The sequence below is a fragment of the Penicillium macrosclerotiorum genome, assembly GCF_028827735.1.
Source record: "Penicillium macrosclerotiorum strain IBT 26536 chromosome Unknown utg000010l_segment0_segment0, whole genome shotgun sequence".
Taxonomy (NCBI): domain Eukaryota; kingdom Fungi; phylum Ascomycota; class Eurotiomycetes; order Eurotiales; family Aspergillaceae; genus Penicillium; species Penicillium macrosclerotiorum.
This window is the reverse complement of record NW_026643089.1, coordinates 2,364,220-2,391,779: the sequence shown is the minus strand read 5'-3', so window position 1 is coordinate 2,391,779 and position 27,560 is coordinate 2,364,220. Positions and strand designations below refer to the sequence as shown.

Genomic DNA, 27,560 nt, shown 5'->3' with positions numbered 1-27,560 from the left:
CCTTGGAGGTCGAGTCTAGCGATACCATCGACAATGTCAAGGCCAAAATCCAGGACAAGGAGGGTATTCCTCCTGACCAGCAGCGTCTGATCTTCGCTGGAAAGCAGCTCGAGGATGGCCGCACCCTCTCCGACTACAACATTCAGAAGGAGTCCACTCTTCACTTGGTCCTTCGTCTTCGCGGTGGTATGCAAATCTTTGTTAAGACCTTGACCGGCAAGACCATTACTTTGGAGGTTGAGTCCAGCGATACCATCGACAATGTCAAGGCCAAAATCCAGGACAAGGAGGGTATTCCTCCTGACCAGCAGCGTTTGATTTTCGCCGGCAAGCAGCTTGAGGATGGCCGCACGCTCTCCGACTACAACATTCAGAAGGAATCCACTCTTCACCTGGTGCTCCGTCTTCGTGGTGGTATGCAAATCTTTGTTAAGACCTTGACCGGCAAGACCATTACTTTGGAGGTTGAGTCTAGCGATACCATCGACAACGTGAAGGCCAAAATCCAGGATAAGGAGGGTATCCCTCCCGACCAGCAGCGTCTGATCTTCGCTGGAAAGCAGCTCGAGGATGGCCGCACGCTCTCCGACTACAACATTCAGAAGGAGTCCACTCTTCACCTGGTGCTCCGTCTGCGTGGCGGCCAGTAAACGGTTCTCGATCTTGTTTTGTTGTTACGGTTTCTCCACCTGCGATAGGTTCCCCATGACCTGCATGGCGTTTGGTCGGCTTCGAAGCTAAGGCTTCTTTTCCTGTTCTTTTTTCATCACGGTTTCTCTCACGGGCATTATTTTATTTTCCTCACCTCGAGGGGTGATTTATAGGATACGAATTGAAACTGGCTTAACTTGCCCGTTGCTATTATTTAGTGATTCTCTATCCTTTATATTCCACATCCTAGTAGGAGTACAGTAGCTCTCATCATTTCGCGTGTAAACAGAGAGCAACAAAATGCAACAAAAGAGCGACATTGCCACCGCGACGCATCGACAAAAATTTGGTAAATTGTGGCACTCGATACGCGGCTTGCCTCCGTTGCCACCAGTGCCGTTCCCGTTACCTGCGATCTCTCGGGCCTGGTTCAGCCGGGGATTGCTTACATCATCCATCTTCTTATCGCAATCGGGAGACAAGGGAAACATGAACAACCTCACCATCTCGGGGCTCAACCACACCCACCACACCATGTGAGCTGTCGCCCGGGATGCCCGCTTATTTCTACCACATCAGCTTTGAAGTCTTGCGCAGCCCACGTTCGTCCATATCACCGGCCGCCGCCTCATCTTTGCCCTTAGAATCCGCATGGGAAGCTTTGCTCCCATTTCAGAGGCGGCCCCGCCATTCAAGCTCCAGCCCAGCGGCGGGCAGCTCTCAGAGTAAAGCTCACGACAACTCAGTTTCGACAAAAGATATCACACTTGAACGACGCCCGAAAGTTTCACTCTCATCCTCGATTGAATATACTCCCCCATACAACGCCAGCCGATCCAACTCTTCGTCTCCCTCCATCCCACTTCACCCCTCCACTTCTCCGAACCGCCCATCCGACCTCCAGAACGACGTCCGCTACGGCTCCATCTCCATCGAGTGCATTGACATGGTAGCTCCTGACGAAGGCCCCGCTAATCGGGCCCCCAAGCGCGGGAACACAGGACTCCCCGGAGATCAGGACAACCTTGTCGCTGCAGGCATCGGCACCGATATCCTAGGTGGTCTGCGCACAAAGGGCCAATATATTCCGCTGGACCAGGAACTCAGCGACAGTGTCTGGGGCATTGTCCATCTGTACCGCGACGCCCAGGAAACGCCTTACCTCGCTGGCAACGACGACGACTACCCCACCTACCTTAAAGGCTCCGCCGCTGCCGCGCGGCACCCTAGCGAGCAACAGTCCAGGCCATGGCATCCCCAACAGGGCGCGGGCGCGGGTGCGAGTCATAGGCAGGCACGCGGAAAAGGCTCTGGGGATCCCGCATCATATCCGTTCCCGGTGACGGCATCGTCCTCGGCGCGGAGTGAGGAGGATTGCTCGACGCTGTGTATTTTGGCAGTGCCGTCGTATCTATCACCGTCGGACTTTCTGGGCTTTGTGGGGGAGAGCTCAATGGATGAGATTAGCCATTTTCGCATGATTCGGACGTCTCGTGCGAATCGGTATATGGTTTTGTTGAAGTTTCGCAGCGGAAAGAAGGCAAAGGAATGGCAGAAGGAGTGGAATGGGAAAGTGTTTAATAGCATGGAGGTATGTGTTGTCCGTCTTTTTTTTCTCATCTGCCCCTCGCTAATTGCGGGCTTCTGGGTAGCCGGAAACCTGTCATGTGGTGTTTGTGAAATCAGTTGAAATCCAGGTTGTCGAGCCAGACTCTCCGCCTGCCTTTTCTTCCGCTGATGCTGGCGCGCTTTCACCCTCTCACAAGCATTCCGTATCATCTGCCGGACAAGCGACTCTTTCTTCGAAACCTCTAGCACCGCCTACTCCAGCCCTCATCGAACTCCCGACCTGTCCCGTTTGCCTTGAGCGAATGGACGAGACGACAGGTCTCTTAACAATTATCTGCCAACATGTTTTCCATTGCACATGTCTCCAAAAATGGAAAGGAAGCGGCTGTCCCGTGTGCCGTTATACACAAGATGACTTCCGCAAAGGCGGCATGGCCGCAGACTCCGACGAAGACCCCGCCGAGTGCAGCGTCTGCCACTCTGAGCTGAACCTTTGGGCATGTCTGATCTGCGGGAGCGTTGGGTGCGGCCGCTACGACGGCGCGCACGCCTTTGACCACTGGAAACAGACCGCGCATGCCTTCGCCATGGATCTGACCTCGCAGCGCGTGTGGGACTATGTCGGCGACGCATACGTGCATCGCATTATCCAGAGCAAATCCGACGGCAAGCTCGTCGAGCTGCCGGCCGCCGACAACAGCGCCCTTGACCCGCCCGACTGGGCTGACGCCGTGCCCCGCGAGAAGCTCGAGAACATGAGCGTTGAGTACACCCACCTCCTGACCAGCCAGTTGGAAAGCCAGCGCGCCTACTTCGAGGAGGTCGTCGAACGCGCCGCGGACAAGGCATCGCAGGCCGGTGCCGCCGCGGCCGCCGCAGAAAAAGCCGCCCACACAGCGGCTACCTCGCTGGCAGACCTGCAAGCACGATTTGATGCGCTATCATCGGAGACGATTCCCACGCTGGAGCGGGACCGCACGCGGCTGGAGAAGCGGGCGGAGAAATTCGAGGCGCTGGCGCGCCGGATGGAGAAGGATTACCGGGAAGAGAAGACGATGAACCAGAGTCTGATGGAGAAGCTGGATCATCTTACAGAAGAGAATAGGACGCTGAAGGCGGAAACTGCGGATTTGCAAGAGCAGAATCGCGACTTGACGTTCTTTATTAGCGGTTCTCAGCGCCTACAGGGACAGAGTGAAGACATTGTACAGGGTGTGGTGAGTGTGCCAGAGCCGGAAACTAAGAAGAAAAAGAATAAGGGGAAGGGGAGGAAGTAGACGCCTAGGGTGTACTCGTGCATCTGAAGTCTTGAGTAAGATGAAGGATGGTTGGATAGCTTAGGTTTGGTCAAACTAGACGCTTCGAATTGCATCCACGGCGCTGGGTGTGATGCGTGCTTGCTGTGTATGAATATTATGATTGAATGAGCTACAGATTATTTGGGCGCTTTTGATTCCTCTAGCTTGAGAATCGTGGAGACCATCAAAACTCTTATCTTTGGGAATCTGGGGAATTCGATTCTCTGGGAACTCCTTATGTGCATAACTCAGCCTTATTTCTATCTTCAAGTCTATAAATATAAATGACAAAAAATGCATACTGGATCTATCATTTCAAAAATCACTATAGCCATATAAATAAACACGTCAATGCAATTGTTCATCTTTTAATCTTACAATGCGCTTCCCAGATCTATTGATATAAAACGTACTATACAGCATCTCCTATCCCGCCTCAAACCCCCTTCTTCACAGCCCAGAAATAATTGCCCCAATCTTCTGATCCAGGAACCATCTTCCATCCCAGCCCAGGCACATAAATTGTCCCAACACACTTCCACTGCATCCCCTCCAATGCCCCCGCACCGCCGCGCTGGCCCCCGGAGTCCGCAGCCCGCATCAATCCTTCCTGCATCCACCCCTCCAACTCCCCAGGGTTCACAAACTTACTCCACTCGTGCGTGCCACGCGGTACCACGCCAATCGGCCACGGCGCCTCCGCAATCACCTGGTTCAGCACGAACGACGGCAGGCTGCGCGCGATCGTCGAGCCCAGCAGCCACCCGCCGGGTTTCACGGCGCGCAGACAATTTGCCAGGAAGGCTGCAGGCTTGGTCGTTGTCAAGTCGATGTGCTCCAGCACTTCGAACAGCGTGACCATGTCGAATTGCGGCGTGGGCGTCTCCGCCAGCACGTCTTCCAGCGTCGTGTTCAGGTAGCGGAACGTGCCGCGCTGAAGATGCGTGTGCACAGTTGGATCAAGCCGTGCGTGCTCGCGGGCGACTTGGATCAGAGGAGTTGTGGGGTCAATGGCGGTCATGGAGGCAGCGCGAGTCGGGGTCGGCGCGGGCGCGGACGCATCGAGCGGGATGGTGCGCGCGAGCGATTCGGCGAAGATCCCACCACCGCAGCCGATGTCGAGGTAGTGCAGGTTGGCGGTTGTGGAAGGTGTGTCGGTTGGCGGGGGAGGACTGGAGGCGAGGCAGGAGGCGATGAACTCGTGGCGGAGGGGGTTCATGAGGTGGAGGATGCGGGACGGGCCCATTGGATCCCACCAAGAGCTGGCGAGGGTGGAGAAGTGAGAGAGTTCATCGGGGGAGACAGAGGATGTTGAGTGGTTGCGGGTGGTGGGAGGTGTTCTTCGAGGGAGGTTGGAGGGAGACGGTGAGCTGAAGTATTGTTGGCGTGGTGACCCTATCGCCGATGCGGCGCGGAGAGCGCGGAGAGCGCGAGCCGGGGTGGATCGGGGCCAGAAGGAGATCATGGTGTCGTTTAATGGAAGATTTTTCCCCTGACTTTAGCGGAGAGGGCGTTGATGGGCTTGTTAGCAAGGCTTGGGCCTGCACAGCTGAGCTTTGCGGATAAAGTCCTCAGGGAGTCTGCATGGAATCGGTCAGTAGGATGCGTTGGGAGTCAGGGAGCGTAATTTTTTAAAAACCGACCTTCCAGGAAAAATTCTAATTCATGCTCACGGTAATGGTCGTATTCAGGGTCAATTGGAAGGCGTCGGCGGGGAGAAAGAAAGTTGAAGCTCTCCGCACCTGGATAGTGCTTGGTTTGAGAATCTCCGACACGGAGACAAACACGCCAAGACATGTCGCGGATAAGCCAACCGGGGCACCTGACCAGCTGGTAGTGGGAAGGGTCCTGGTTTACCAATCTTATGCACGAAGATCATACGCATTAAGCAGAAGCTAATCTATTGAATATAGATACTGTGCTTTCCAGCACGCAAGCCCTGTTAGTACCTAACTAAGAACTAGTATATCCATTCACCAAATATGTACAACACATCGTGTGAATTGAGCCCTCCAATCTATATAAACGCCTTTGGTATCATCAAAATAGCCACAGACCCAGCACATATCCTAAAGAGATTGTCAAAACAGCCCAAAATATTGTTAAAAAAAAGCAGGATTTGATCAAGAGAGAAGGCAATCCTGGAAGCCGAGGTCACCGCCTTGAGAAACAGCTGACAAGTGGGGAGGAACTTGCTCGGGCTGATCACCCGCTACTCTTTGAATCTCATGCGAGTCTTGGCCAGCAGTGAGCAGGTCCCAACCATGCTGACCAGCCCAGGAACTCAACTGGTCGGGCGTGGTGGTAGCTAAATCAGGTAAGAAGTTGCCAATCGTGATGGTGCAGTCTAGACCCAGCATAGTCTTGCAACGTTCCAATAGCGCTGGGAACAGGTACGAAGGCGAGCCACGAATCTGCGATAGAGTGTGTAGAATGCCCCAAAGGAGCTCACGGGGATCAATAGTGGATTCGGAAAGCCGGTGGACAGCCTTGGATCCAAGCGACCGGGTTACGTCGGCAACAGATGAGCCCATGTCGAACAGTTTTTGTTCCTAGCCCCCCGTCAATATTGGGTTTGTGATGCTAGGGATAGGGGGGTTTCTGGGCAAACTTACCATTCCAATTCCATGAGCATCCACCGCTCCCTGCGAGGCTGATCCGATCACACTCATCACGGCCTTGCCGACCAAGACCGGGAGGTGGAACGGTAATACGCCGTCATCGCGGGCCCCGGGTTGCGTGGCATGGCTCATGGACAGCTTCCACATCATAGCCTGTAGCCATTGCTGGGTAATTAGAATATCAACTTGTTGGATCTCCAGGACTCCTTCTAGGGAGATTGGTTTGGAAAGACTGGACTGGATGGCCGCTGTAGGTGGACGCTTCAAGAGTCCGTCCCCGCCCCCTGCAGAGACCCAGTCGTAGAGGTTTGCGGTGAGTTTCTCAAAAATATTGATCAAGTTTATGAAACCATATGCCAAGATGGGGTCCTCGGAACAGAGGACCTGTGGTTTGTGAATGGAACTACGGAGCATCACTGGTTTAGATTGCTGCAACGCATAGCCTCTGTCGGTTGAATTCGTTAGAAAGGCTGATAAACCAATGGCAATGACCGCCGGAACGGCATGGCAAGTTACCTCTCTGTAATAAACAACAGCCAAAAGACCCGACGCCTCTCTTCGGCTTCCTCCACCGAGAGCTCTGTGTAACTTGACTCGCGATGCAGACCCAGGGTGAATGCCATTGATGTAGCCTGGCACAGGTAGAACCAAGCATGGCTTTGTTTGTCGAGATTACCATACGACGCAAACAAGAAGAATGAAGTCAAGAGGTTCTCGATACTGATGTCTTCCACAATATCACATTCTTTCCGCGCCCGCACTGCTTCCGAGAGCAGTCTCTCCCCCGAGACCAGGGAATGACCCCCGCCTAGACTTTGGAGTCGGGCCGGGTCTGGTACCGGGTTGGCCCCGTCAAGCTTGAGTTGTATGTGTGTGGCTGCGCAAAGGGACGCTAGAAACGCATATCGCTGAGGAGGGAGTTGTTCCGGTTGTTGACTGTCCAGCCGCAGTTGTTCCCCCCGCACGACGGGCATGATAGGAAACAAGTACTTCAGATAGACGTTGACATGGGCCAAGAGAATCTGAGGGGATAGACGTCGTGCATTGAGAAAGTCTTGGCTCTGCCCACTGGCCGATTCTACAGTGGAATCGGTCGAGTCCGGCGAGGAGACCAGCTCTGGCGGTGGCAGTTGCGAGAGGGTGTCGGAGATATCATGGGATACATACAAGGCATCCGGGACCGCAAAGGCTGGGGAGGTTAGCGAGCTCAAGCGGTAGGATTGGTCGGCAAAAGCATCCTTGTCGTACAATTGTTCTGACGGCGCATCGGTTCGGGACGACAGCGGATGTATGGGAGCCAGGGGATAGAGAGTTCGAAACTTGGGGCCTTTCCGGCGCAGCACATCGCTATAGGAGCAGGAGAGCAGGAGTCGCTGGCATTTGTCGCAGGGCAGCTCGCGCGAGCATTTGATTTTACGCCGGCGACAATTGTCACATGCCTGTTTTAAAGAGGGCTTAGATGGCGGCGATAGATCCATTGCTTTCGGAGTATGGAAAGGAGGAGATGGAGTTCGAGAACAGATCAGGGCCGAGAGGTGGTGCAGAGCATGGTAGATAGTAGATGGTAGATGGTAGATGGTAGATGGTAAAAGGTAAATGGTAGGTTCAAGAAGATTAAAAAAGACAAGCGTTCAAGGACGAAGTCGAGAAGATGCAGATAACAAGATAAAAAGGAAAAAAAAGTATCTGGGGAAGCGCGGGGCCTGCAAGAACAAACCTCCAACCCTCCAACCCCCCGCAAAAGGCCCATGCACGACCCTGAGGCCCCCCCCGATACCCCAGCCTTTGCTCTATTGCTCCAGTGCCCTGCCCTGATACGAGTGTCTATAGTGTCTATCGTGTCTATAGCCTCATGCTGACGATAATGTGGTCTGCACCTGGTCAGATTCGTGCCTGACGTCTACGTGCCTCGACGCCATCGTCCTCGTCCTCGTCTTCGGCACCCCAGACGATACCAAGTATACTTCGGACTCAAACCCCCTCCTCCCCGCCCCAACTCTCCATATCCTCCACCATCCAAATGCCATTTGCTCTTGAGGTCTCAGATGGCACGAGCACCTGCATCCTTCCAGAACCGTCCTGGTCCGACTTCTACAGGATCCAAGATCCGGGATTCAGCATAGACGATGCAGGCCCACGTTCCCCTCTAAGCGAAGGGCCAGCCGGATCCCCTGTCCATCACTTGGCACAGCAAGGGACGACGTAAGACCAGGCTTTGTACCCGGCTGCACGACAGACAGCAACAGGCTCCAGGGGAGTTGGTAGCGGGGCGCTGCGCGATTTTCTCGACCTTGATTAATCCCAGCCGCAGTAGCGCGATCCGCTAGACCATGATGGGCCCGCGACTCCGCAGTCTTCAACGGGTGGCTCCTGGCTCGACACGCTCGCGGGGGGTGGCACCCTAGCCGATCCAATGAGGGTGACCGTCTGGCCGCTCGAGACTTCAGGTTCTGGCCAGTTGGGGGCTAAGATGCCGAGATGGCACTCGCTCGGGAAGCCGAGGGCGAGCAAAAGAGAGGGGGCATCAGAAGCATGAATCTGCCCTCCCTCCATCACACCACCCTTCATCAGCCCATGTGTCGGGAACCGGCGGGTGGGAGGGTCGGAATCGGCCGCTTCACGGGGATCTAGATATCCACTTGTTTTAACCAGAACGGCACCGGAATCGCCGAGATGCCTGCGGGAACCTCCAGAGACTCTCCCCAGCTTTCCCAGAGAACGGCCTCGGGTAATGGTGGGAGGACCGGCGATCCGGGTTCAGAGCGCCCCGGTATTCCATCATCGTCCTAGGCTTTCCATTTCCGGTCCTTCATTTCGGACGTGCCACTAGAATGAAAACACTCACCGGTCGTGTCTATCCCGGGCGAGCCACCGACCGGGGCGAAACTCTCTTCTGGAAGCCTAACTCTGCCTGGGAGGGACGATGCTTCTCAACTCGGGTTCCGCCCAGTGGCTCCGCTTTCCCCGGAGTTTCTTGGTCCTAAAGGGGTAGCGGTCCATGCCAGATCCTGCCAGGTTACAGTCATGGCTGTCCTACATACTTCGTAGACATATTTCCCGAGCCTTGTCGAGCTTCGTACGGGGAGGAACGATCCCTTGGTAACCTCGTATATTCCCAGCGATGATTTCCCCCTCGCCCTTGACCTCCGCTAGAGTAGTGGGCAAGCGAAGGGTTCTATTCGTTATATAATCCAGTTCCCGAAGACCGGTTTCAAAAGATATGCTCGGCAGACTGCCCATGTTTCTAAATACTGTATTCAAATAGTGACAGTGGTAGAAGTAGCGGGAGGGGGGGCGATAGAAAACGAAGGAAAGAGAAGAGACATCAAAATGATTCGCCTGATGCACAAAATATAGCGGTCGAGTAAAAAGCTAATCATAACTGATCGTATTAGCCATCAGCATCGAAAATCTATTTCCCCGTCGCATCCATAGGGTCGGGCATTTATCGGACCAACCACCAATCACCGACCTTGAACAGGCCAAGCATCGATGTACATCGAGATCCTCCCTCAACCGCAGTGGAAACCACTACTGCCCTAAGCTTAGACCAAAGCTACAAGCTCCCTGCGAATTACCGTCATCCTTCTTGGCACAACCAAGAATCATATTTGCCGGCCTCGTGGAGTTGAGAGACGATTCTGGTGGTAGACGCAAGGGCAATGATGAATGATGATGATCGCCCCCCGCATTGCCCAACTCGAGTCTCCAACCCCGCAAAAACATCCGACCACTCACGAAATGCACTGCTCCTGCAGCACCAGCCTACAGGTGGCTGGAAACCACCCGCGAGCCCCTCCCCGCTGTAAACGGAGATTCAACGGAGATTCTACGCTGTTGCGTTGAGCTCCATCGCGGCCCATCAGTCCAATTTCTTCGGCAAAGCTGTGAGTTGTGCTGCAGTGTCACCATCGTTGCTGCCGGGTTGGTCTCCATCGCAAACTATAAGAAGGACCAAGGTAAGACCAGGTCCGACGCGGGAAGCAAAAAATTCCGACCAGCTGAACGCCACCTTTGACACAGTCGAACGGCGGAAAACTCGGTCACAATGGTTGGCTTGAAGGAGCTTTTGGCCGTTGCTGGGCTTATGCCGGTCATCTACGGCGCGAGCTCAACGACTGGGCCAAGCACTGTTGTCACCTCGGCCTATGTGCAATATACCCTTGCAGCCGAAGTCGATGTCGGCGCGAACTTGATCGCCAACATTGACGACCCGGAGGCCATCAATGCGCAGTCCGTTTGTCCTGGGTACAAAGCCTCGAACGTGAAGCATTCGAATAACGGGTTCTCGGCCACCCTGACCTTGGCCGGAGAAGCATGCAATGTCTATGGAACAGATGTGGATTCTTTGGAATTTGCAGTAGATTGGCTAGCTCAGGACAGAGTGAATGTTCATATTACACCCACCTATGTGGATGCGTCCAACAAATCCTGGTACCATCTCTCTGAAGATCTCGTGCCGCGGCCCAAAGCCGGTCGACGGAGTGCAGACCGAGACTTTGAAGTTACATGGACCAATAACCCTACTTTCCAATTCAAGGTGATCCGCAAGGCCACAGGTGATGTGTTATTCGATACCAGTGGCTCGGTCTTGGTGTTTGAGAATCAATTCATTGAGTTCGTCACCGCCCTTCCCAAGGACTACAATCTCTATGGCCTTGGAGAGCATATTCAGCAGCTGCGACTTCTGGAGAATGCAACATTGACCATATATGCAGCAGATCTAGGCGATCCCATTGATTTGTGAGTATATCTCTATTTTGGTGTGAAAATTCGTCTCGTCTCGTGCTGACTTGCTGTTGTTTGAAGGGCTGTATACGGATCCCATCCATTCTATCTGGACACTCGTTACTATGAGGTGGGTCAGGGGAATTCTCATACACTCGTCGGGAGTGACCAAACGGATCATTCCAAGACCTATGTTTCATACTCGCACGGTGTCTATCTACGGAACGCGCATGGCCAAGAGATCATCACGTCCCCCCAAAACCTCACTTGGCGCACCCTGGGTGGTAGTATTGACTTGACTTTCTATTCCGGTCCGTCACAAGCTGAAGTTACCCGTGAATATCAACTTAGCACCGTGGGACTGCCTGCTATGCAACAGTATTTCACATTCGGTTATCACCAGTGCCGTTGGGGTTATCAGAATTGGTCTGTCCTGGAAGACGTTGTCGCTAATTTCCAGAAATTCGAAATACCTCTGGAGAATATTTGGTAAGTCAATACCATTCAGCGAAGGACATGCATAGTTAGAGGTCCTATGCTCACGAGAACTCCAGGAATGATATCGACTACATGCACGGGTACCGTGATTTCGACAATGATCAAAACCGCTATTCCTACTCTGATGGCCAGGAGTTCCTGGACAAGCTGCACAAGAGCGGCCGTCATTATATCCCAATTGTGGATTCAGCTCTTTACATCCCAAATCCCCACAATGAATCCGATGCGTAAGTAGCCAAAACCTTTCTACTACGAACAACAGCGCTCATTCGTGTTCAGTTACGATACATATACTCGTGGTGCCAAGGATGATGTTTTCCTCAAAAATCCGGATGGAAGCACTTATATTGGCGCTGTCTGGCCTGGGTACACAGTCTTCACTGACTGGCACCACCCCAAGGCTGGTGACTTCTGGGCGAACGAGCTCGTGACATGGTATGAAAAGGTTAATTTCGACGGCATCTGGATCGACATGAACGAGGTCTCATCCTTCTGTGTCGGGAGCTGCGGGTCCCACGACCTTACCCTGAACCCGGTCCATCCTCCATTCTCGCTTCCTGGGGAGCCCGGAAACGTTATCTATGACTACCCGGAAGGATTCGACATTTCAAATTCAACCGAGGCTGCCTCGGCGTCCGCAGCATCCTCGAGTCAAGCATCAGCAGCAGCAGCTACTGCGACGGGCTCTACCACTACTACTCCATATCTCCGTACCACACCTACCCCTGGTGTCCGTGATATCAACCACCCACCATACGTGATCAATCATGGTCAGACTGGCCATGACCTTGCCGTACACGCCGTTTCTCCGAACGCAACTCACGTTGATGGGATTCAGGAATACGACGTGCATAACCTGTACGGCTATCAAATTCTCAATGCCACCTACTATGGCCTCCTCAAGGTCTTCCCTGAGAAGCGTCCCTTCATCATTGGTCGATCAACCTTTGCGGGAGCTGGTAAATGGGCCGGCCACTGGGGTGGTGACAACTATTCCAAGTGGGCGTACATGTTCTTCTCCATTCCCCAAGCACTGTCGTTCTCGCTGTTTGGAATTCCCATGTTTGGCGTTGACACCTGCGGTTTCAACGGTAACGCTGACGAGGAGCTCTGTAACCGCTGGATGCAGCTGTCTGCCTTCTTCCCCTTTTACCGTAATCACAATGAGCTTTCCACCATCAGCCAGGAGCCGTACATGTGGGCGTCTGTCATCGAAGCATCCAAGACGGCCATGGCGATCCGTTATGCCATCCTGCCTTACATGTACACTCTATTCCATCAGGCGCACACCACTGGATCAACAGTCATGCGTGCTCTGCCTTGGGAGTTCCCCACCGATCCTTCGCTGGCTGCCGTTGACACCCAATTCCTTCTGGGCCCTTCGATCATGGTTATTCCCGTTCTTGAGCCTCAGGTTGATTATGTCAAAGGTGTCTTCCCAGGCATTAAGAAGGGCGAGGTCTGGTACGACTGGTACACCCAGACTGCTGTCGACACTGATCCTGGTGTCAACACCACTATCTCTGCTCCACTGGGTCACATCCCCGTATTCGTTCGTGGGGGCAGCGTTCTCCCGATGCAGGAGCCTGCCTTGACGACAGCTGCGGCCCGCAACACCCCGTGGTCCCTTCTCACTGCACTTGGTGACAAGGGTATTGCTTCAGGCCAGTTGTACCTTGACGATGGTGAGAGTCTCAACCCCAATGCGACCCTCAACGTCCTCTTCAAGGCTACCAAGTCTAGTCTTAGCGCCCAGGCTCATGGCGATTGGAATGAAAACAATGCCCTTGGCAATGTCACCGTTTTGGGCTTGACCAAGAAGCCAGGTTCTGTGACGCTCAATGGGAAAAAGGTTCCGGCCTCGTCCGTTCAGTACAATGCTACTTCTCAGGTCATGTCACTGCGTAACCTGGATGACCTGACCTCGGATGGAGCATGGAGTCAGAACTGGGTTTTGAAATGGTAAAAAGAAGCAGAATCTACGTAATAGGAAGATATTTTGTTGAGCTTCCCGCGTCTATCAGTATCAGATCATACATCGATCATGTTGAATCGGGACGTTGAATCCGTGAAATAGTTACATAAATCCAGACTTTCCTTAATTCCCGATATTTGCACGATTTTCGGAAATACGGCTTGTGGATTCTGACGATTCCTTCGTTTCTTCAATACTTGCTGGTCCCGTTTCCAAAACGCCCGCGCTCCAACAACGTTGGATTCCCATAGTTCGATTTTAGACTGAATAATGACCAGCTCACCGATTTCCAAATCCTGTGCTCTTCAGTGAGACTTCGTCAGCTTTGTTCCACCCGAGACAGCCGGGGTATGACGTGAATCTTCTTTTTAGTCTCTGAGGTATGGATTGGAGCTTGCAGTGTAGTAGTCATTCTATCAAAACTTATGGACAAGATTTGCGCCTAAATGGAATCCAAAAAATTGAAACAGCCATGTATTTCTACATTTCAGCCATTCTCTCACCAACCAGTTCTACTGTGTACTCTCGGCCAAACATCGCCATCAGGCAAGTGATCGACGCGCCCGCCCCCAAGCCCGACGACCCCCGGACGCCAATCATCGCGCCTCGAGCGCCCGGTGCAACCCTGCAACAGCCCCATGGCGACCCTGAAAATCTCACGCCCTACACGATCCATTAAGCTGATTGCCCAGTCACTTTTGGAGGATAATATCGGGTAGGGTTTCTTTAATTAGTGGCATAGGGGTCTTCCCCCCGCGCAGACAGTACTTGGCACCGCGTCCCCTGGAGCTCGTGTCTCGCCCTTGTGCCAGGACATCGGGATCCGGACGAATAGCAAAGTAGTCTTCAAAGAAAGTCGTGTGGCGTTTTTTCAGCGATCTACACTGTTGTCTTGCTGTTTAGGGATTGGTGTTTTGCCCTTTCTCATCCTTTCTGGTCTCTCAGCCGCTTTCTTCGTACTGAACTTATTTCGCGCGCTCTTCATCCAATCTGTTGCTAGGAAGTTGGCAGGGGACGGGCATTCACTGGAAATTTCAGGCCGATCTTTTCAATGTTGCCATCCGCGCTCTGGATTTTCCCCTGATGCTTGTGTTATTGGGGCAGCCGGTCGGTGGGCAGCCCTGATGTGGCTTTTCCCGGAGCACATGGTAATTGACTTTGGCTAGGTATTTCCCCAGTGAAGGGTCGTGAAGTCTTTCAGTCAAGAACGATTGGTATAAATCGAACGTGTTTCTCGCTAGAGGTATTCTCTATTGCGTCAAGTTCATCAGATAATACATTTCCATAATGTCTGTCTGGCGCTTCTCATGGCTCGCTGGCCTCATCGGCTCAGCGATGGCGGCAACCCCTGCGCAGTGGCGCTCACAGTCAATCTACTTTATGCTGACCGATCGGTTCGCACGAACGGACGGCTCTACAACTGCTAGTTGTGATACTAGTGCCAGAGTAGGTTCCGTTGCTGACGGCTTTTTTCATAATCCATGGCTGAATCTTTCTTAGGAATATTGCGGTGGCACTTGGCAGGGTATTATCAATCAGGCAAGTTTGAAGTTGTCCATCTCTATTTTTAAAAAATATCTCTAAATACCAGAATAGTTGGATTACATCCAGGGAATGGGCTTTACGGCCATCTGGATCACCCCTGTGACTGGCCAACTGACCGAGGACACGGGCGATGGGACAGCATATCATGGTTACTGGCAACAGGACATGTTAGTGTGCATCCCAAAAAAAACTGTTCTCATCATTTTCAACTAATGAAACATAGTTACTCTCTGAATTCCAAATATGGCACGGCAGATGATCTTAAATCGCTGGCTTCAGCCTTGCACGACCGCGGCATGTACCTCATGGTCGATGTTGTGGCTAATCACCTGGTACGTCGACGACTATCAACAATCTATTAGGAGATCAACAAGCTCTCATTCTGAATAAAATATAAAACAGGGCTATGCAGGCGCGGGTAACACTGTCGACTATAGTACTTTCGGCACATTTAACTCGCAAGATTATTTTCACTCTTATTGTGAAGTCACAGACTATAGCAACCAAAGCAATGTGGAAGATTGCTGGCTGGGAGATACCACTGTCTCTTTGCCTGATCTTGATACAGAATCAACCGATGTCCAGAATATTTGGTATGACTGGGTCGGCTCTCTCGTCTCTAACTACTCTAGTAAGCCATTGATAATCTCCACGCACAACCAATTACCTTCCACTAACAAGGGCTTAAAAGTCGATGGCTTGCGTGTTGATACTGTTAAACATGTCCAAAAGGATTTTTGGCCAGGTTATAATAAAGCAGCCGGCGTCTATTGCGTAGGAGAAGTCTTTGATGGCGATGCGGATTATACTTGCCCGTATCAGGAGGTTATGGACGGCCTGCTTAATTACCCCATGTGAGTCTGCGGTTGTTAGGGGGAAATTTGAGCCACTCAAAACGGCTAATATGATTGGAATAGGTACTATCCGCTCCTGAGAGCTTTCCAGTCAACCAGTGGTAGCATCAGTGACCTCTACAACATGATTAACACTGTGAAATCCACTTGCTCCGACTCAACTCTCCTGGGAACCTTTGTGGAAAACCATGATAACCCACGCTTTGCCTCGTATGCTTCACTTTCCCGCTTCATGAAGAACAGCATCGACCTAATCACGCAATCCAGGTACACCGATGACATGTCCCTCGCCAAAAACGTCGCCACATTCACTATCATGGCGGACGGAATCCCAATCATCTATGCAGGCCAGGAGCAACACTACAGTGGCAGCAGCGACCCGGCAAACCGCGAGGCAGTTTGGCTCTCCGGGTATAGCACCGACAGCGATCTTTATAAATTGATCGCCAAAGCAAACTCGATCCGCTCTCATGCTATTAGTCAGAGCTCTGATTATATCACGTACAACAACTATCCAATTTACCAAGATGACACCACCCTGGCCATGCGCAAGGGCTACGACGGTATACAAACAATTACTGTCCTTTCAAACCTCGGCGCGAGTGGGAGCGAGTACACACTGTCCCTTGGTAACACCGGCTACGGAGCGGGTATGACTTTGACGGAGATTATCACTTGTGCTAGTATCACTGTGGATTCGAATGGGAATGTCCCCGTGCCAATGGCGAGCGGTGAGCCAAGGATTGTATACCCAAGCTCGGAGATGACGGGGTCGAGTATTTGCTCGTAGGCCTACATTTCTGCCCTGGCGGTAGTATGTGACTCGCGATCACAATAGTCTGATAGTGGAATTATTAGTTCTTTATTCAATTCCTTTTTTTTGCTCTACATGGAAGTCAGCCAAACGGAGGGGAAAACCAAGTCCAGTGTATGTCAGCGGAAGTCACGCCAAAGTCAGGAGAGAGGACATCGATAATATATATTGTAGATATGGCCTCTGCTGATAGTGTTTATTGTGTATAATAAGACTATAGAGATATGTACGGTGTCTGGCCTGGGTATATCGGACTGAGAAGAGATGAAACTCCACCATAGGTTTTTTTTTATTTGACTACGCTGAAGAAAATGAAGTTGCACCTCGAAGGAACAAATAAAACTGCATTCATTATACCCATTTCCCCGGAGAGTCCCCCAACCTATGCCACCATTAAGCCAACAATTGTAATCCTGTAATCCTGTAATCCTCTAACTCCGAATCATTTGATGCTTGCTCTCAGAGATCAGAAATCGTGAAGCGCCCGTGGCACCAGGCCCACAGGCATCGCACCACCCGTCACAGATGTGGGGTGCTGCTGGAACATTGTCGGTGCAGAAAATGTTGACTGAGTTGGCACATAACTAGGCGGTAGCAGATGGTCAAAGCAACCGAAGCCCTCAACTAGAGTCTCCATAGTACCCGGTACCAGCTGCGTAAGATCTATGTTCCCAGCACGGGGAGGCGGTGCGGCGAAGAGGGCACTCTTAAGCACCTCTGCTCCCGGAGAAGCTTGATCGGCAGAGGCTGCCTCGGAGTAGCGGCGCTGGACTTCCCCTATGATGCAAGCAATCCGGTATGCCAAGTGATCGCTGCTCGGGGCGAGGTGGAGCAGGAAGGCTCGCACCTGGTCGATCAATGGATCTGACGGGTTGTAGTCGCAGAGGGTCAGAGCGGCATAACCGATGATGTAATACACATTATCGATCAGCCCTGGCGCGGCCGAAAAGCGAGTTTGTAGAGACCGGGATATGATCAGCCGTGCATTGCTACAGATTTCTTGGATGAGTCGGTCAGAATCGTGTTGGAGACGCGATGCGGTGCGGTGGAGGAGAAGTTGGCAGAACCAGATGCTGAGTTCAAGAGTGGATTGGCCTTCGTTTGCTGATTTCTTGGTTAGTGTTGTCAGGTGGAAATATCCATAAGGGTATAGAACAACTTACTGAGAAGATGGGCCCATTCCATCTTCCATCGTTCAAGCTCTTCATACTCAGATTCGGCGCACCGAAGACGCTGAATACTACTCTGCAGTCCGAGAGCAATCCGGTATAATTGGATTTCTGCAACGATCCGGCCATCTTCAGAAGTAGCCCTTGGATGGTCTAGAATCCGACCACAGTGGTCAAGATGATACTGTTGCACATTGACCGGGCGCCCGTAGCCGAAGGAAGAGCTGCGTTTTGTCAGAAAGAGCCTATAGCTGGAAGAAGTAGCAAAAGCTTACTGTAAATGTGTGAGACAAAACGTGTTCCAGAGGCGCATCTGGGGGAGCATTCCATCGGTTAAAACACTTTTGAGGGGTAAATTATTGAGGAAATTGAAAGAGATTAATGCATGGTTGATTGAGATCCCGCTCAATAACCAGCCGTCCACGAATCCTTCTTTATGGCCCGATGTAGGGTAGAGACAAAGCAGTGCCAGGGCCTGGAGCAGATCACTTGTCAATGGAGACCTCCGCCAAAGTGCCTTGGTGACTTCATTTTGTACTTGAAGAGAAATTTCATGAATAGTATTTGCAGGCATTCCAGGCAGATATCGGGAAGCCAGCAAACAGGCTGTATTAAAAAGGAGGGTGTCTGTCCGCTGAATGCTGGTAGAAAGATCTATTGAGACCCAAGGGCTGAAATAATCGACAAAGCTAGTGTTTTTGTGAGCCTTTGCATTTTCTCTCTCGTATACACCGTATACAGTGTCACCTTATTAATACTCACAGTTCGATCAGCTTCAGGGAGAGTTTAGCATCTATGATACCCTGGGACACGACGTCACCCAGTAAATCTGCTTCGGCGGAGAATTGGTCTCGGAAACATTCGATTTGCAAATCTCGGATGAATTGGACCGGCTTGAGAGTGAAGGGTGGCATAGGCCAGTTATCACCTGAAGAAGTCGTCTCGTCCACACTTCTGGTGGTATGAGAGTGAGGGCTCCCAGAGACATTAAGAGGCTGATTGACCATTTGCCGCATCAGATGAATCATCTCGCCCATGCCACGCTCCAAGGAAACCAACCGCTCCTCAATGGAGGGGATGGTCGCATTGGCGTCAGACCATGTGGACGCATTATCCTGAAATCGATCCTGTGTTTCCGGTAATTCACAATCGAGCCTTAACAGCAGAAATTAGCTCCTAGGAACCTCATATTGCAAGGATCTTTGGTAATATTCTTTGGGAGATTTCCTTGTGGGGTAACAAACGGGTGGAGTATATCAATGCAATATTTCTCCGCAGACCACTACCGCACGGAATACCGGAGCAACAAGAAGGGAGTCAAGAAAGAATCGATACCTGAGAGAAAGGCAACGGCGGCAGGCATGACCCCGAGGATCTAAGTCGCACCGGGTCTTCAGCTTGCGGCATGTATTGCAAGCGGTCATGGAGCGACGAATGCGCCCTCGAGGACGGGAATCTTGGCCGACCGAGTCAATTCGATGGCCATCGTCCGTAGCAGCAATGCTCTTCGTCTCCCATGACGAGCTATTTACAGGGTCTGTTCTTGTCATATTTCTGAAAGGGGCAGGCTCATTGATGTTGCGTTAGGGACACATTTAGTAATGATCGAGAGGAAGAGAAGCAATAGATTTAGAGAGAAAGGGAGAGGTAGAGGAGATATTATGGATTTGAGGATTGGTTTGGAGGAGGCCAAGAGAAGTAGAAAGAACGAGGGATCAACAATTGGACCCTGGCGAGCCCAGTTTCACGACGACGGAGATCATTAAATGATTTACGCATAGAATGGCCGGGTGGAGAGCGAGGCTTTTAACAGATAGCAGTCCGTGTTGCGCCAGCCAATTGCGACAAGGCGCCGATTCTGACGATATCGACTCCGCCAGCTGCGCAGGTACGTGATCCACTTTGCGGACCTGGGGTAAGTGTGCAAGGCATCCACCAATCTTGATGTTTCGCCACGGCTTCTAGAAAGGCAGCGATGACCGGGCTTTGCTGCACGAGATGAAAGCCAGAGAGGGGGTGATAGTTGCGCATTGGCTCACCTGCTCTGCCCCTGCTCATCGCCCGATGTGAGCCGTCTAGAAACGTTCGGGGCGGGAGGGGTCAGGGTGGCCCCATGTTGGATTCGTGTGGTGAGAACTCCCGCTAGGGTTGAGTAGGCTTAGTACATTTTAGTTCATTAGTTCGTAAGTTTGGAAGTTGATAGGTTCCGAGCAGTCCATTGAGGGCAGCTGGACCAGCGACGGCCATCCTGCTTGATTAAGTTCATTTCGTGTGTGTTTGAGTTGAGCCAGGACCGAGCGGGGAGAGCGGAGCATGGTTTGTCGAAGTGGCTGGCCATGATTGGCATTTTGTACTGGTGGAGACTTCTTTGGACATACTAAATACCCTTTTCCGTACCCTATATTGCTACTGACAGTCGTTTGGGACTTGTTTGAGACCCGTTGGTTCAGGCCGGGGCCCTCCACTCGTTCTAGGGGCCTTACGTTCTAGTGTCGACGTGCTGAGTTGGTCTTATCGCTGATCCTCAGCCTCCTCTGGCCTCTCTTTCTTTTTTTTGGACAGCCATGCTGGCCGTCTCATTCTGACTGGTAGACGTTGCTTATCTAGTGCCTTCTGGATTGTTCTCTCAGGAGGTGGCGGAACTCTCCGAGCTCGTTCATCTGCAAGTTTGGGGAGCTTGGAGCCCGGGAAAAACATCCCTTCAACTCCTTCATCGATTTGCATACTAATCTTAATGACCACGAGTTATCTCCTCCCCCTCTTCTTTGTCATAGCGAGCATGCAAAGTGGGGTTGATATCATATCATGGGCGGGCCATGGATAGGACCGGAAGTGGAGACCCAAAAAGGCTCCGGATGTTTGGCGGTTGGGCGATTTGACGACTTGTCTAGCATGTGCAAGTGGCTCTCTTGGAGATTCTAGTCGGCCCAGTGGCTTTTCCAGGATTAATTCGGGAATAGGACCAGGGGGTTAGAAAAGCAATGCGACACTGTAACTTTTAGACTCGGCTAACGCCGGATCTCTAGCCGGTTAATGCATGGGCCCCTACTAGCCTTATCCGTTAGCGAGCTACGATATCGAGTCGGGCACGACATGGACACCTATCCGCGGCCACTCTGAGAGCACGGTGTCCAGCGCCTGTTGGCTCACACAGAATCGCAAGATCCCTCTTTGATTATGTGGTCTGTTTGAATTGTTGGGGGTTTTGTCCCACCTCGGGTTCCCCGGGGAAATATTGGTTAATTTCTCTGCCTTATCGAGGTCTCGATTTTCCGCCCCAAGTCAGAGCCAAATCTAAACCTAGGATCGTGGATCCCCGGTGGAACTCGAAACGGGCTCGGTTGTCTAGACAAAACGAAAATCAGCTATGAAGCTAAGTCTCTTTTCAATCGCACGCTGCTAAGTGGTTCTTTGGCGAGTCCAAGCAGAAGCATCATCCGAGGTTCATGGTGCCTCTCCACAATCGGCTCCACTTCGTTCCAGTGGTAATATATATTTCCTGCAGACAACTTAGCGCCTTCCAAATTAAGGCCTAGTGTGCTGTCGGTCCTTGAACACGGAAGCTCGATAAAAAGAAGCGGTCAGAAGTCCAAAAAAAAATTAATCCCTCTGATATGCTGGCGGCCGATCTGGGTTTCTTGGCTTCCTTCCTTGGCTTTCCGGGGTAATTCAGTCCTCTGAGGGGAAGCGGAACATGAAGGGGAGGAGAAACAGGGGAGACAAAGAGGAAACTGGCCAGATAGAGAACCGTTAGCAAGTTCGTGGGGAAGTTTAGTGCGCATCCCAGGCGCATGATCCCCTTTGCTGCATGCTACTCCATATTTCCCCATTCTCCCAAGCTCAAAACACTGGTTCTACACATCTAACATGAAGGGGTGATGATCGACTTTTCATGATGGCCATGCCAAGACTGGATGTAATGGCTTGTGTGATGTCAAGCAATGCCTAGCACCCTCGATGTTGCGCCCTCTCCGACGGTCGTTCGTATCCTAGCAAGATTCGCAAAGATTCAAGCTGCAGCCTAGACCTAGTGGCCCACTCGAGGAAAGTGTGGATACGACATGGAAGCTTTAGCCTGGCCACGCCTCCTCCCGCCCGCAAGACCAGGAGGTTTGAAGGAGAACTTTGGAAAATTCCAGGATTCTTACAACAGGGCGCCGAGCGCGCTTATGCGGGCAATCACCCAAGAAAGCTAGATAATGTTACAGCCAAGCTTTAGCTGAAAGTGATCGTACCAATCATAAATGATGATCATAGGCTCGTTCCAATCACGATCTCCTAGAGAGCTTCCCCCATGGTTGAATGATATTATATGCATGGGCAATTTGCCATTGGCGGGATAAGATATTTCCCTTTTCTCTGAATCTGGAGGGAAATCGGTCGTTTAGCAGACGGAGCTTCGCTCATTTACTGCAGGGGTGCTTCCCAGTTCCTAGACCACTTATACTAGGATGACGACATCTCATAGTAGGCTTCGTTATCCCCTGGCTGATATCCTGGTTAGTCGCCGTGAATAACCATTTCACAAAAGTCGTTCATCTTCACAGATAAGACCGTTATGTGCTCCTGCGGGTGACAAGCGGGTCAGTGAGCCGGGCCAAGCCGTCCTGTCTCAGAGATAAGACTTTTGAGTCTCTTTGTATGACACTTTTGAATTCCCAATGCATATTTCTACTTGCAGAAAGCAGCACCTCGCAGATAGTACCCTAAAAGTCGACTGAAATGCATTGCGCTGGCTTACACGAATTATTCCGAAATTTACTCCGAAAGTAAATTGCCTCAGTAGCGACCACACGTCATACGAAATCAAATGATAACTAAGACCCAATCATTCAGGTAGGTTGGACCACCAGATTCATCTATCTCTTTTCTATAAATGACATCTGTAGATTTCTGGTGGCAAGTAGCCTCGGTCGGCGCTACATATTTCTCAGCACAGCTGCACGCTGTGAAAAGAGTAAGATATTACTATCAACGGTTCGAAAAGATGGTTGATATTGAAGAATATTTTTTTTTTGAAAAAAAGGCAATTTATGCTATATTAAGGCCTCCTTTGTTTGGACAAATCCAGCTGCTGTTTCAGGCCTAAGCGATGACTGAAAAGTACAATATGAGACTCGATCTTGCTGTTCAATATCTCGAGACACTTGGCAAGGCAAAAATTCACATCATGGCCTTGGATAAAACACACTAATGCTGGAGTTTGAGATTTAATAGGGAACTAAGGTAAATGGGATCCAAGCAAATTAGTGTGCAAACGTATAGATGGGCATGATCGCAATAATTTGGCCCTTTCAAGAGAAAATGCTATCCATGAACATAATAGAATTGTTCAGCATTCAGTATAGAGCCTATCAAATGGTCACCCTGCTATATTTATTGGCTTTTTATCTAATGCCCTGCATCTTTGGAGCCGCCGGTACCAAATTGCCCAATTTTCCATCTACTAGTTATATAAATGGCATATATAATCAACAGTTTGGAAGTAACTCTTATCCCGTTTTCTTTCTGCCTCATGATAGTAATATCAATAAGTAATTTAGAAGCTCAAGGCTCCAAAGACCTTCTCTGGCTTTTCTTTTGAGGTCATTGCCATCAGACTTTTGTAAATGGCAGTCACAATCCTTTTCAATTCAACATTCAATTCCCTATCTTCACGAGGGCAACATCGAAAGCCGCGGAAAGGGTGTAAAATTTGCATCCAAGATGATATATTTGAAGGTATTTAAACTTATCTTCAGAAATGATTCATAACACAAGCTTACTTTGACTTGTGTGATGACGCAAAACCTGAGAGCTTGAACTGTTCTATTCACTCTGCTCAGTGTGTCTATGATTGGCTAACAAAAGAAATCCCAAAAATGCGGTGACAATCAATCAAAGTGGGACAGGGACAGAGTCTATAGGAAAGAATTATATCAAACTGTAGTTTGTTGAATTAGAGTTTTGAATATCTTGTCTCCTCCTTCTGCCAATACCTCGGCGTACTGAGAGCGTCTTCAACTGAATCATCATACTGATATTCGGGTTTCTACCTTATAATCTTTAACTACAGCACAATTTTCATCTTCACTCTACCTGATCTTAATGGAAGGCGAAAATACCATTTCTTTTGCCAATATGTTTTCCCTTGCGCGAGATTCAAGGTTCCTTTGGCACATAATTTGGTAATAGCTGAAAAGGTGACATATGCTACTGAGTGAGGGGAATTGTAAGCACTGTACTTTGAGATTCGATTATCCCTATGAAACTTACTTACAGCTCATGTCAAAATGACTACCTGAGATGACAGCCGATGATGTCCATGCCAAACTGACTGGGTCAATTCTCATTCGTTTCATCAGCATGGCAAGTGGGCTGATGGAAGGCGATATCCCACTTTTTGAAAGCGAATGTTCAGTTGATTCGCCGACTCTGTTTTGAGGGGTCGACATTATTTTATCACTGCTTCAGAAATGGCAATCCAAAGACTTGCAGGAGCACTCAGAAAGCCACTCTTTTCTAGGTTCGCCTCAAGATCACTAAGCCTATCAAGAAAGCATGTTTCTACTATGACAGAGCGACCTCAGGTCTCCTGCTTTGTTCAAATCAAATCTCAATTGAGAGCCATCCTACAAGCATCCAAAATCAAAATTTTATGATGAATCTCATGATCAGCATGGCATTTCTGTAGCCAAGCCATTTGGCTTCATCCCGTTCACGTTGATCATTCGGTTTGAGAAACGAGTGGTGCTTTTTGGCAATTCTTTAGCTCATTTCATTGCATTTATATATATGTCGATTGAACAGTGAAAAACACGTGGCTCTCGCATAGATGGCCAGAGTATATTCTGCGACACATAAGGACTTGCAGAAGAAAGAGGATCAGTCGTTAATCTAATAGCCGATGAATGAAATTCGAAGATGAGCCACTGCCCAGATGTTGACTTCTACGAGGGGAGGAAGGGGGGGGGGGGGGGGGGGGAGGGCAAAGAAATGAGAGTTGTAATACAACCTTGGTTTGGGAAATTCAGTTAATTGGGGGATATAAAATTATCCATCAAGTCTCATATCAAAGTCAGATCAAAGCCAAAGAATCGAAATCCAAAGCCGCTTGGCCATATCGCTCAACCAGTGAATTAGCCCCTGAAAAGTAGGCATGAGCTCACGCCAGCCGTTATGATGAGCAACACCGCCATGGTCGGTAAGTTCGGCAGCATAGGGGGCTCTGTAGCTAGCCGATACGTCAATTCCCATGGTTACAGAGGCGAGAATGCCGTCTGTCAATTTTTCCCCAAGCATATGGTAGCTGAGAATAGGATTATATTTGCCTCCTCCAGTTGCTTCTTTAAATATGCCATCCTCCGAATTGAGAGTGATGGGGGCAGAGTTTTGCCGGTAAGACTCGGTGGCTTCAACTGCTTCAATCAAACTCTGGTCGAAGAACAACTGGCTGATGTGAGGGATATGGCCTCCAGTCAGAGTGTTATTGGTAAGTACAGTTGCCCCAACGTGAGCGAGGACATGGATATGGGTCGCTCGTCCTTGGTAGTGACCGGGGAAAATAGTCTGGAACTGGGCCGATCCGTCCCTGTCGGTCTTCTGTAGGCCTCTTAGGAAGGTTGAATTAAGATTAGACGCAGGGCTATCGTGATGCTCCAGAACACCGGAATATTTCCCATTTGAGTTGCAGCTCCAAATTTCCCAATATAAATCCTCGATAGGCTCGCAGGTATTGACATCGACGAAATAGCCATCTAGTATCAATGGAATTCCAACCTCTCCATCCGTGATATTCGATCTAATAAATTCGCCACGAACCCAGAATGGTCCGATGGTTGATTCGGGAGTCAGGGCGCAACTAGTTTCTTCGAGAACCGATGAAGATTCGAAGGGGTTCATAGCGCTAGAATTATAAGCGGTCGTCTCTAGGCCGGCATCAAGACGTTGTTGGCGATAAGACTGGAGTAAAGCAGCGCGACGGGTCTCAGCTCGGGCCTGGATCCCACGCTTCTTGAGGTTATCACTGCATCGGGACAGTCTATGATTTGTTTTCTCGGTGAGCTTTCTCAAATCTGCGGCTCGATAAGCGTGGAATTCGTCATATCCGGCAGGATGGGTTGCACAGAGCACTGCAAACCAGATCGCAATAAATAACGGGAATAGACTGGTCAACATAGCTGCGCAACATGTATAGAGAAGATTTGCTTCTCACACATGAAAGATATGGAGGCTCGTTGAAGAGAAAGTGGCATATTCGCGACTTTTGACGAGTTCGAGCTTGCGTATGCAAATGTCCAAAACCGCCCCAAGAGGGGAAATGGTGGGGCCGATGCCAAAGTTCCGAGCAATCAACAGCAGCGATGGAGTTTCAAAAACTTCTAGCATGCTCCATGGCATTAATCGCATTGGTCAATTTGAATAATTGAGCTCAAAAGCGGGGCAATAGTTAGTAAAATGGCGCGTATCGCCGTGCACACTCAAAATACCTAAATATCTAACCATGACCATGGTCGATTTGAAGATGTAACGCATTGAGGCTCATACCTCTTATCTTTATCTCGGAGTCCGAAATTTTACCTCATCTGAGTAGAATTTGTGACTTATTTGAGAGCGTGAGAATATCTAATCGAGACTCCAACTACTTACTAATGCTCTCATCGTTCTCTTCCGATCTTTTATCGCTCTCTTTCTGATAATGATAATAATGGCCAGCTAGTTCGCTCTTTCTAAATATTCGACAGGCCGTCCAACTCGCCCTTGGCAGGGCTTCATTCTTCGCTTCAGACCTAATGTTAAAGCCAGTGCGAGAACTCGATAATCATGGAAGGCTATGGTGAAGAAGCTTGTCATGCGTATGGTGCTGGTATCAAGACTTCCTAGGGCTATGTACCATAACTTGCGGCAGCATAAACATGTGTGGCTTTCTTTGATCTCTTGATACTGCTCTACTCAGACGATTTGATTTCGTATTTGATGATGCTCTAGATTCCCAATTAGATGCTTTGGTGGTTACACTTCACGCAAATCTTTCACCTATATCACCATCTGGACAAACTAGCAGTGGTTCTTCATCGATCACAAATTCTAGTTCATCAGACTCCGACTCGGAACTTGCGTCTTGTATGACTATCACCTCGCTATATCATGTTTATTTTAATTTCTTCGGAGTTACTAGTAGCATTTTACAACTTGATAAAGCATATCTGAAAAGTCGTACATCAGGATTGAACCTTCATATTTCGTTCAATTAAGCTCCACAGGAAGAGGCTCAATCCTTTTATTTTTCTATCATCTTTTTGTTCATTTGCGAAGCTAAGAATACCCTATTTACTTACTGGAGAAACTCCACCCTGGTTATTTTCTCAAGCCATTTATTGACGAATGGCTTGTGATGGGACAAAAGTCAAGAGGACTTAAGGGGAGAAAATTCCCTTGATGGGGGAGGGCCACAGAGAGCCTTGAGAGACCATCAGCTAACCTCATGCTCCAGAACATTGTGGCAACTCGGATCATTAACTGAGGATACAGCTGCGTTCTTTGTCAGATTGATCGTCCAATCAACTGGAAGATGACCAGCTAAAAAAGGTAGCCTGATGTCTCTTAACTGTACAGTTAATTCTTGCGAAAGCGGAAGTCTTCGCCAGAAGAAGGACTATGTAGACAGGAGCATACTTCAAATCGATTGGGATATGTTTGGATGAAATTTCGACTCTTAAGAGTAGGAATCTTTCAGTTCTACTTGAATTTAAAGTCAACAGTGGCGTGAGACTCTAGTGAGCTAAATAATTCAATGGTATTCTCATAAGGGCCGAAACTCAGCATCTGGATTAAACAACACGCATCGGTGCCGATCATT

The 27,560-nt window shown here is 50.1% G+C and overlaps 8 protein-coding genes across 8 annotated transcripts; 3 read left to right on the top strand and 5 right to left on the bottom strand.

Moving 5' to 3' along the window:
- Positions 1-1,204: 1,204 nt before the first annotated feature.
- On the top strand, positions 1,205-3,497 carry N7462_010473 (putative RING and UBP finger domain protein; the record flags this gene model as incomplete). Its single annotated transcript, XM_057082187.1, has 2 exons — positions 1,205-2,242; positions 2,304-3,497. 2 exons carry the CDS (start codon positions 1,205-1,207, stop codon positions 3,495-3,497), a joined length of 2,232 nt encoding a protein of 743 aa, XP_056929227.1.
- A 457-nt stretch (positions 3,498-3,954) lies between these two features.
- N7462_010472 (3-demethylubiquinone-9 3-methyltransferase) lies at positions 3,955-4,983 on the bottom strand (the record flags this gene model as incomplete). Its single annotated transcript, XM_057082186.1, has 1 exon — positions 3,955-4,983. The coding sequence occupies one exon, from the start codon at positions 4,981-4,983 to the stop codon at positions 3,955-3,957; it is 1,029 nt and encodes a 342-aa protein (XP_056929226.1).
- Positions 4,984-5,641: 658 nt separating this feature from the next.
- N7462_010471 (putative C6 transcription factor (AmyR)) lies at positions 5,642-7,617 on the bottom strand (the record flags this gene model as incomplete). The annotated part of the gene is made up of 3 exons (XM_057082185.1): positions 5,642-6,070; positions 6,134-6,584; positions 6,656-7,617. 3 exons carry the CDS (start codon positions 7,615-7,617, stop codon positions 5,642-5,644), a joined length of 1,842 nt encoding a protein of 613 aa, XP_056929225.1.
- Positions 7,618-8,434: 817 nt separating this feature from the next.
- On the bottom strand, positions 8,435-9,379 carry N7462_010470 (uncharacterized protein; the record flags this gene model as incomplete). Its single annotated transcript, XM_057082184.1, has 2 exons — positions 8,435-8,766; positions 9,181-9,379. The coding sequence occupies 2 exons, from the start codon at positions 9,377-9,379 to the stop codon at positions 8,435-8,437; spliced, it is 531 nt and encodes a 176-aa protein (XP_056929224.1).
- Positions 9,380-10,187: 808 nt separating this feature from the next.
- On the top strand, positions 10,188-13,331 carry N7462_010469 (glycoside hydrolase family 31 protein; the record flags this gene model as incomplete). The annotated part of the gene is made up of 4 exons (XM_057082183.1): positions 10,188-10,882; positions 10,949-11,356; positions 11,422-11,592; positions 11,645-13,331. 4 exons carry the CDS (start codon positions 10,188-10,190, stop codon positions 13,329-13,331), a joined length of 2,961 nt encoding a protein of 986 aa, XP_056929223.1.
- A 1,296-nt stretch (positions 13,332-14,627) lies between these two features.
- N7462_010468 (alpha-amylase) lies at positions 14,628-16,529 on the top strand (the record flags this gene model as incomplete). The annotated part of the gene is made up of 7 exons (XM_057082182.1): positions 14,628-14,786; positions 14,841-14,879; positions 14,937-15,052; positions 15,109-15,217; positions 15,288-15,516; positions 15,577-15,739; positions 15,803-16,529. The coding sequence occupies 7 exons, from the start codon at positions 14,628-14,630 to the stop codon at positions 16,527-16,529; spliced, it is 1,542 nt and encodes a 513-aa protein (XP_056929222.1).
- A 490-nt stretch (positions 16,530-17,019) lies between these two features.
- Positions 17,020-19,272, bottom strand: N7462_010467 (Transcriptional activator of proteases prtT; the record flags this gene model as incomplete). Its single annotated transcript, XM_057082181.1, has 5 exons — positions 17,020-17,657; positions 17,717-17,946; positions 17,998-18,411; positions 18,485-18,877; positions 19,109-19,272. 5 exons carry the CDS (start codon positions 19,270-19,272, stop codon positions 17,020-17,022), a joined length of 1,839 nt encoding a protein of 612 aa, XP_056929221.1.
- Positions 19,273-24,784: 5,512 nt separating this feature from the next.
- Positions 24,785-25,879, bottom strand: N7462_010466 (intradiol ring-cleavage dioxygenase; the record flags this gene model as incomplete). Its single annotated transcript, XM_057082180.1, has 1 exon — positions 24,785-25,879. The coding sequence occupies one exon, from the start codon at positions 25,877-25,879 to the stop codon at positions 24,785-24,787; it is 1,095 nt and encodes a 364-aa protein (XP_056929220.1).
- Positions 25,880-27,560: the final 1,681 nt, after the last annotated feature.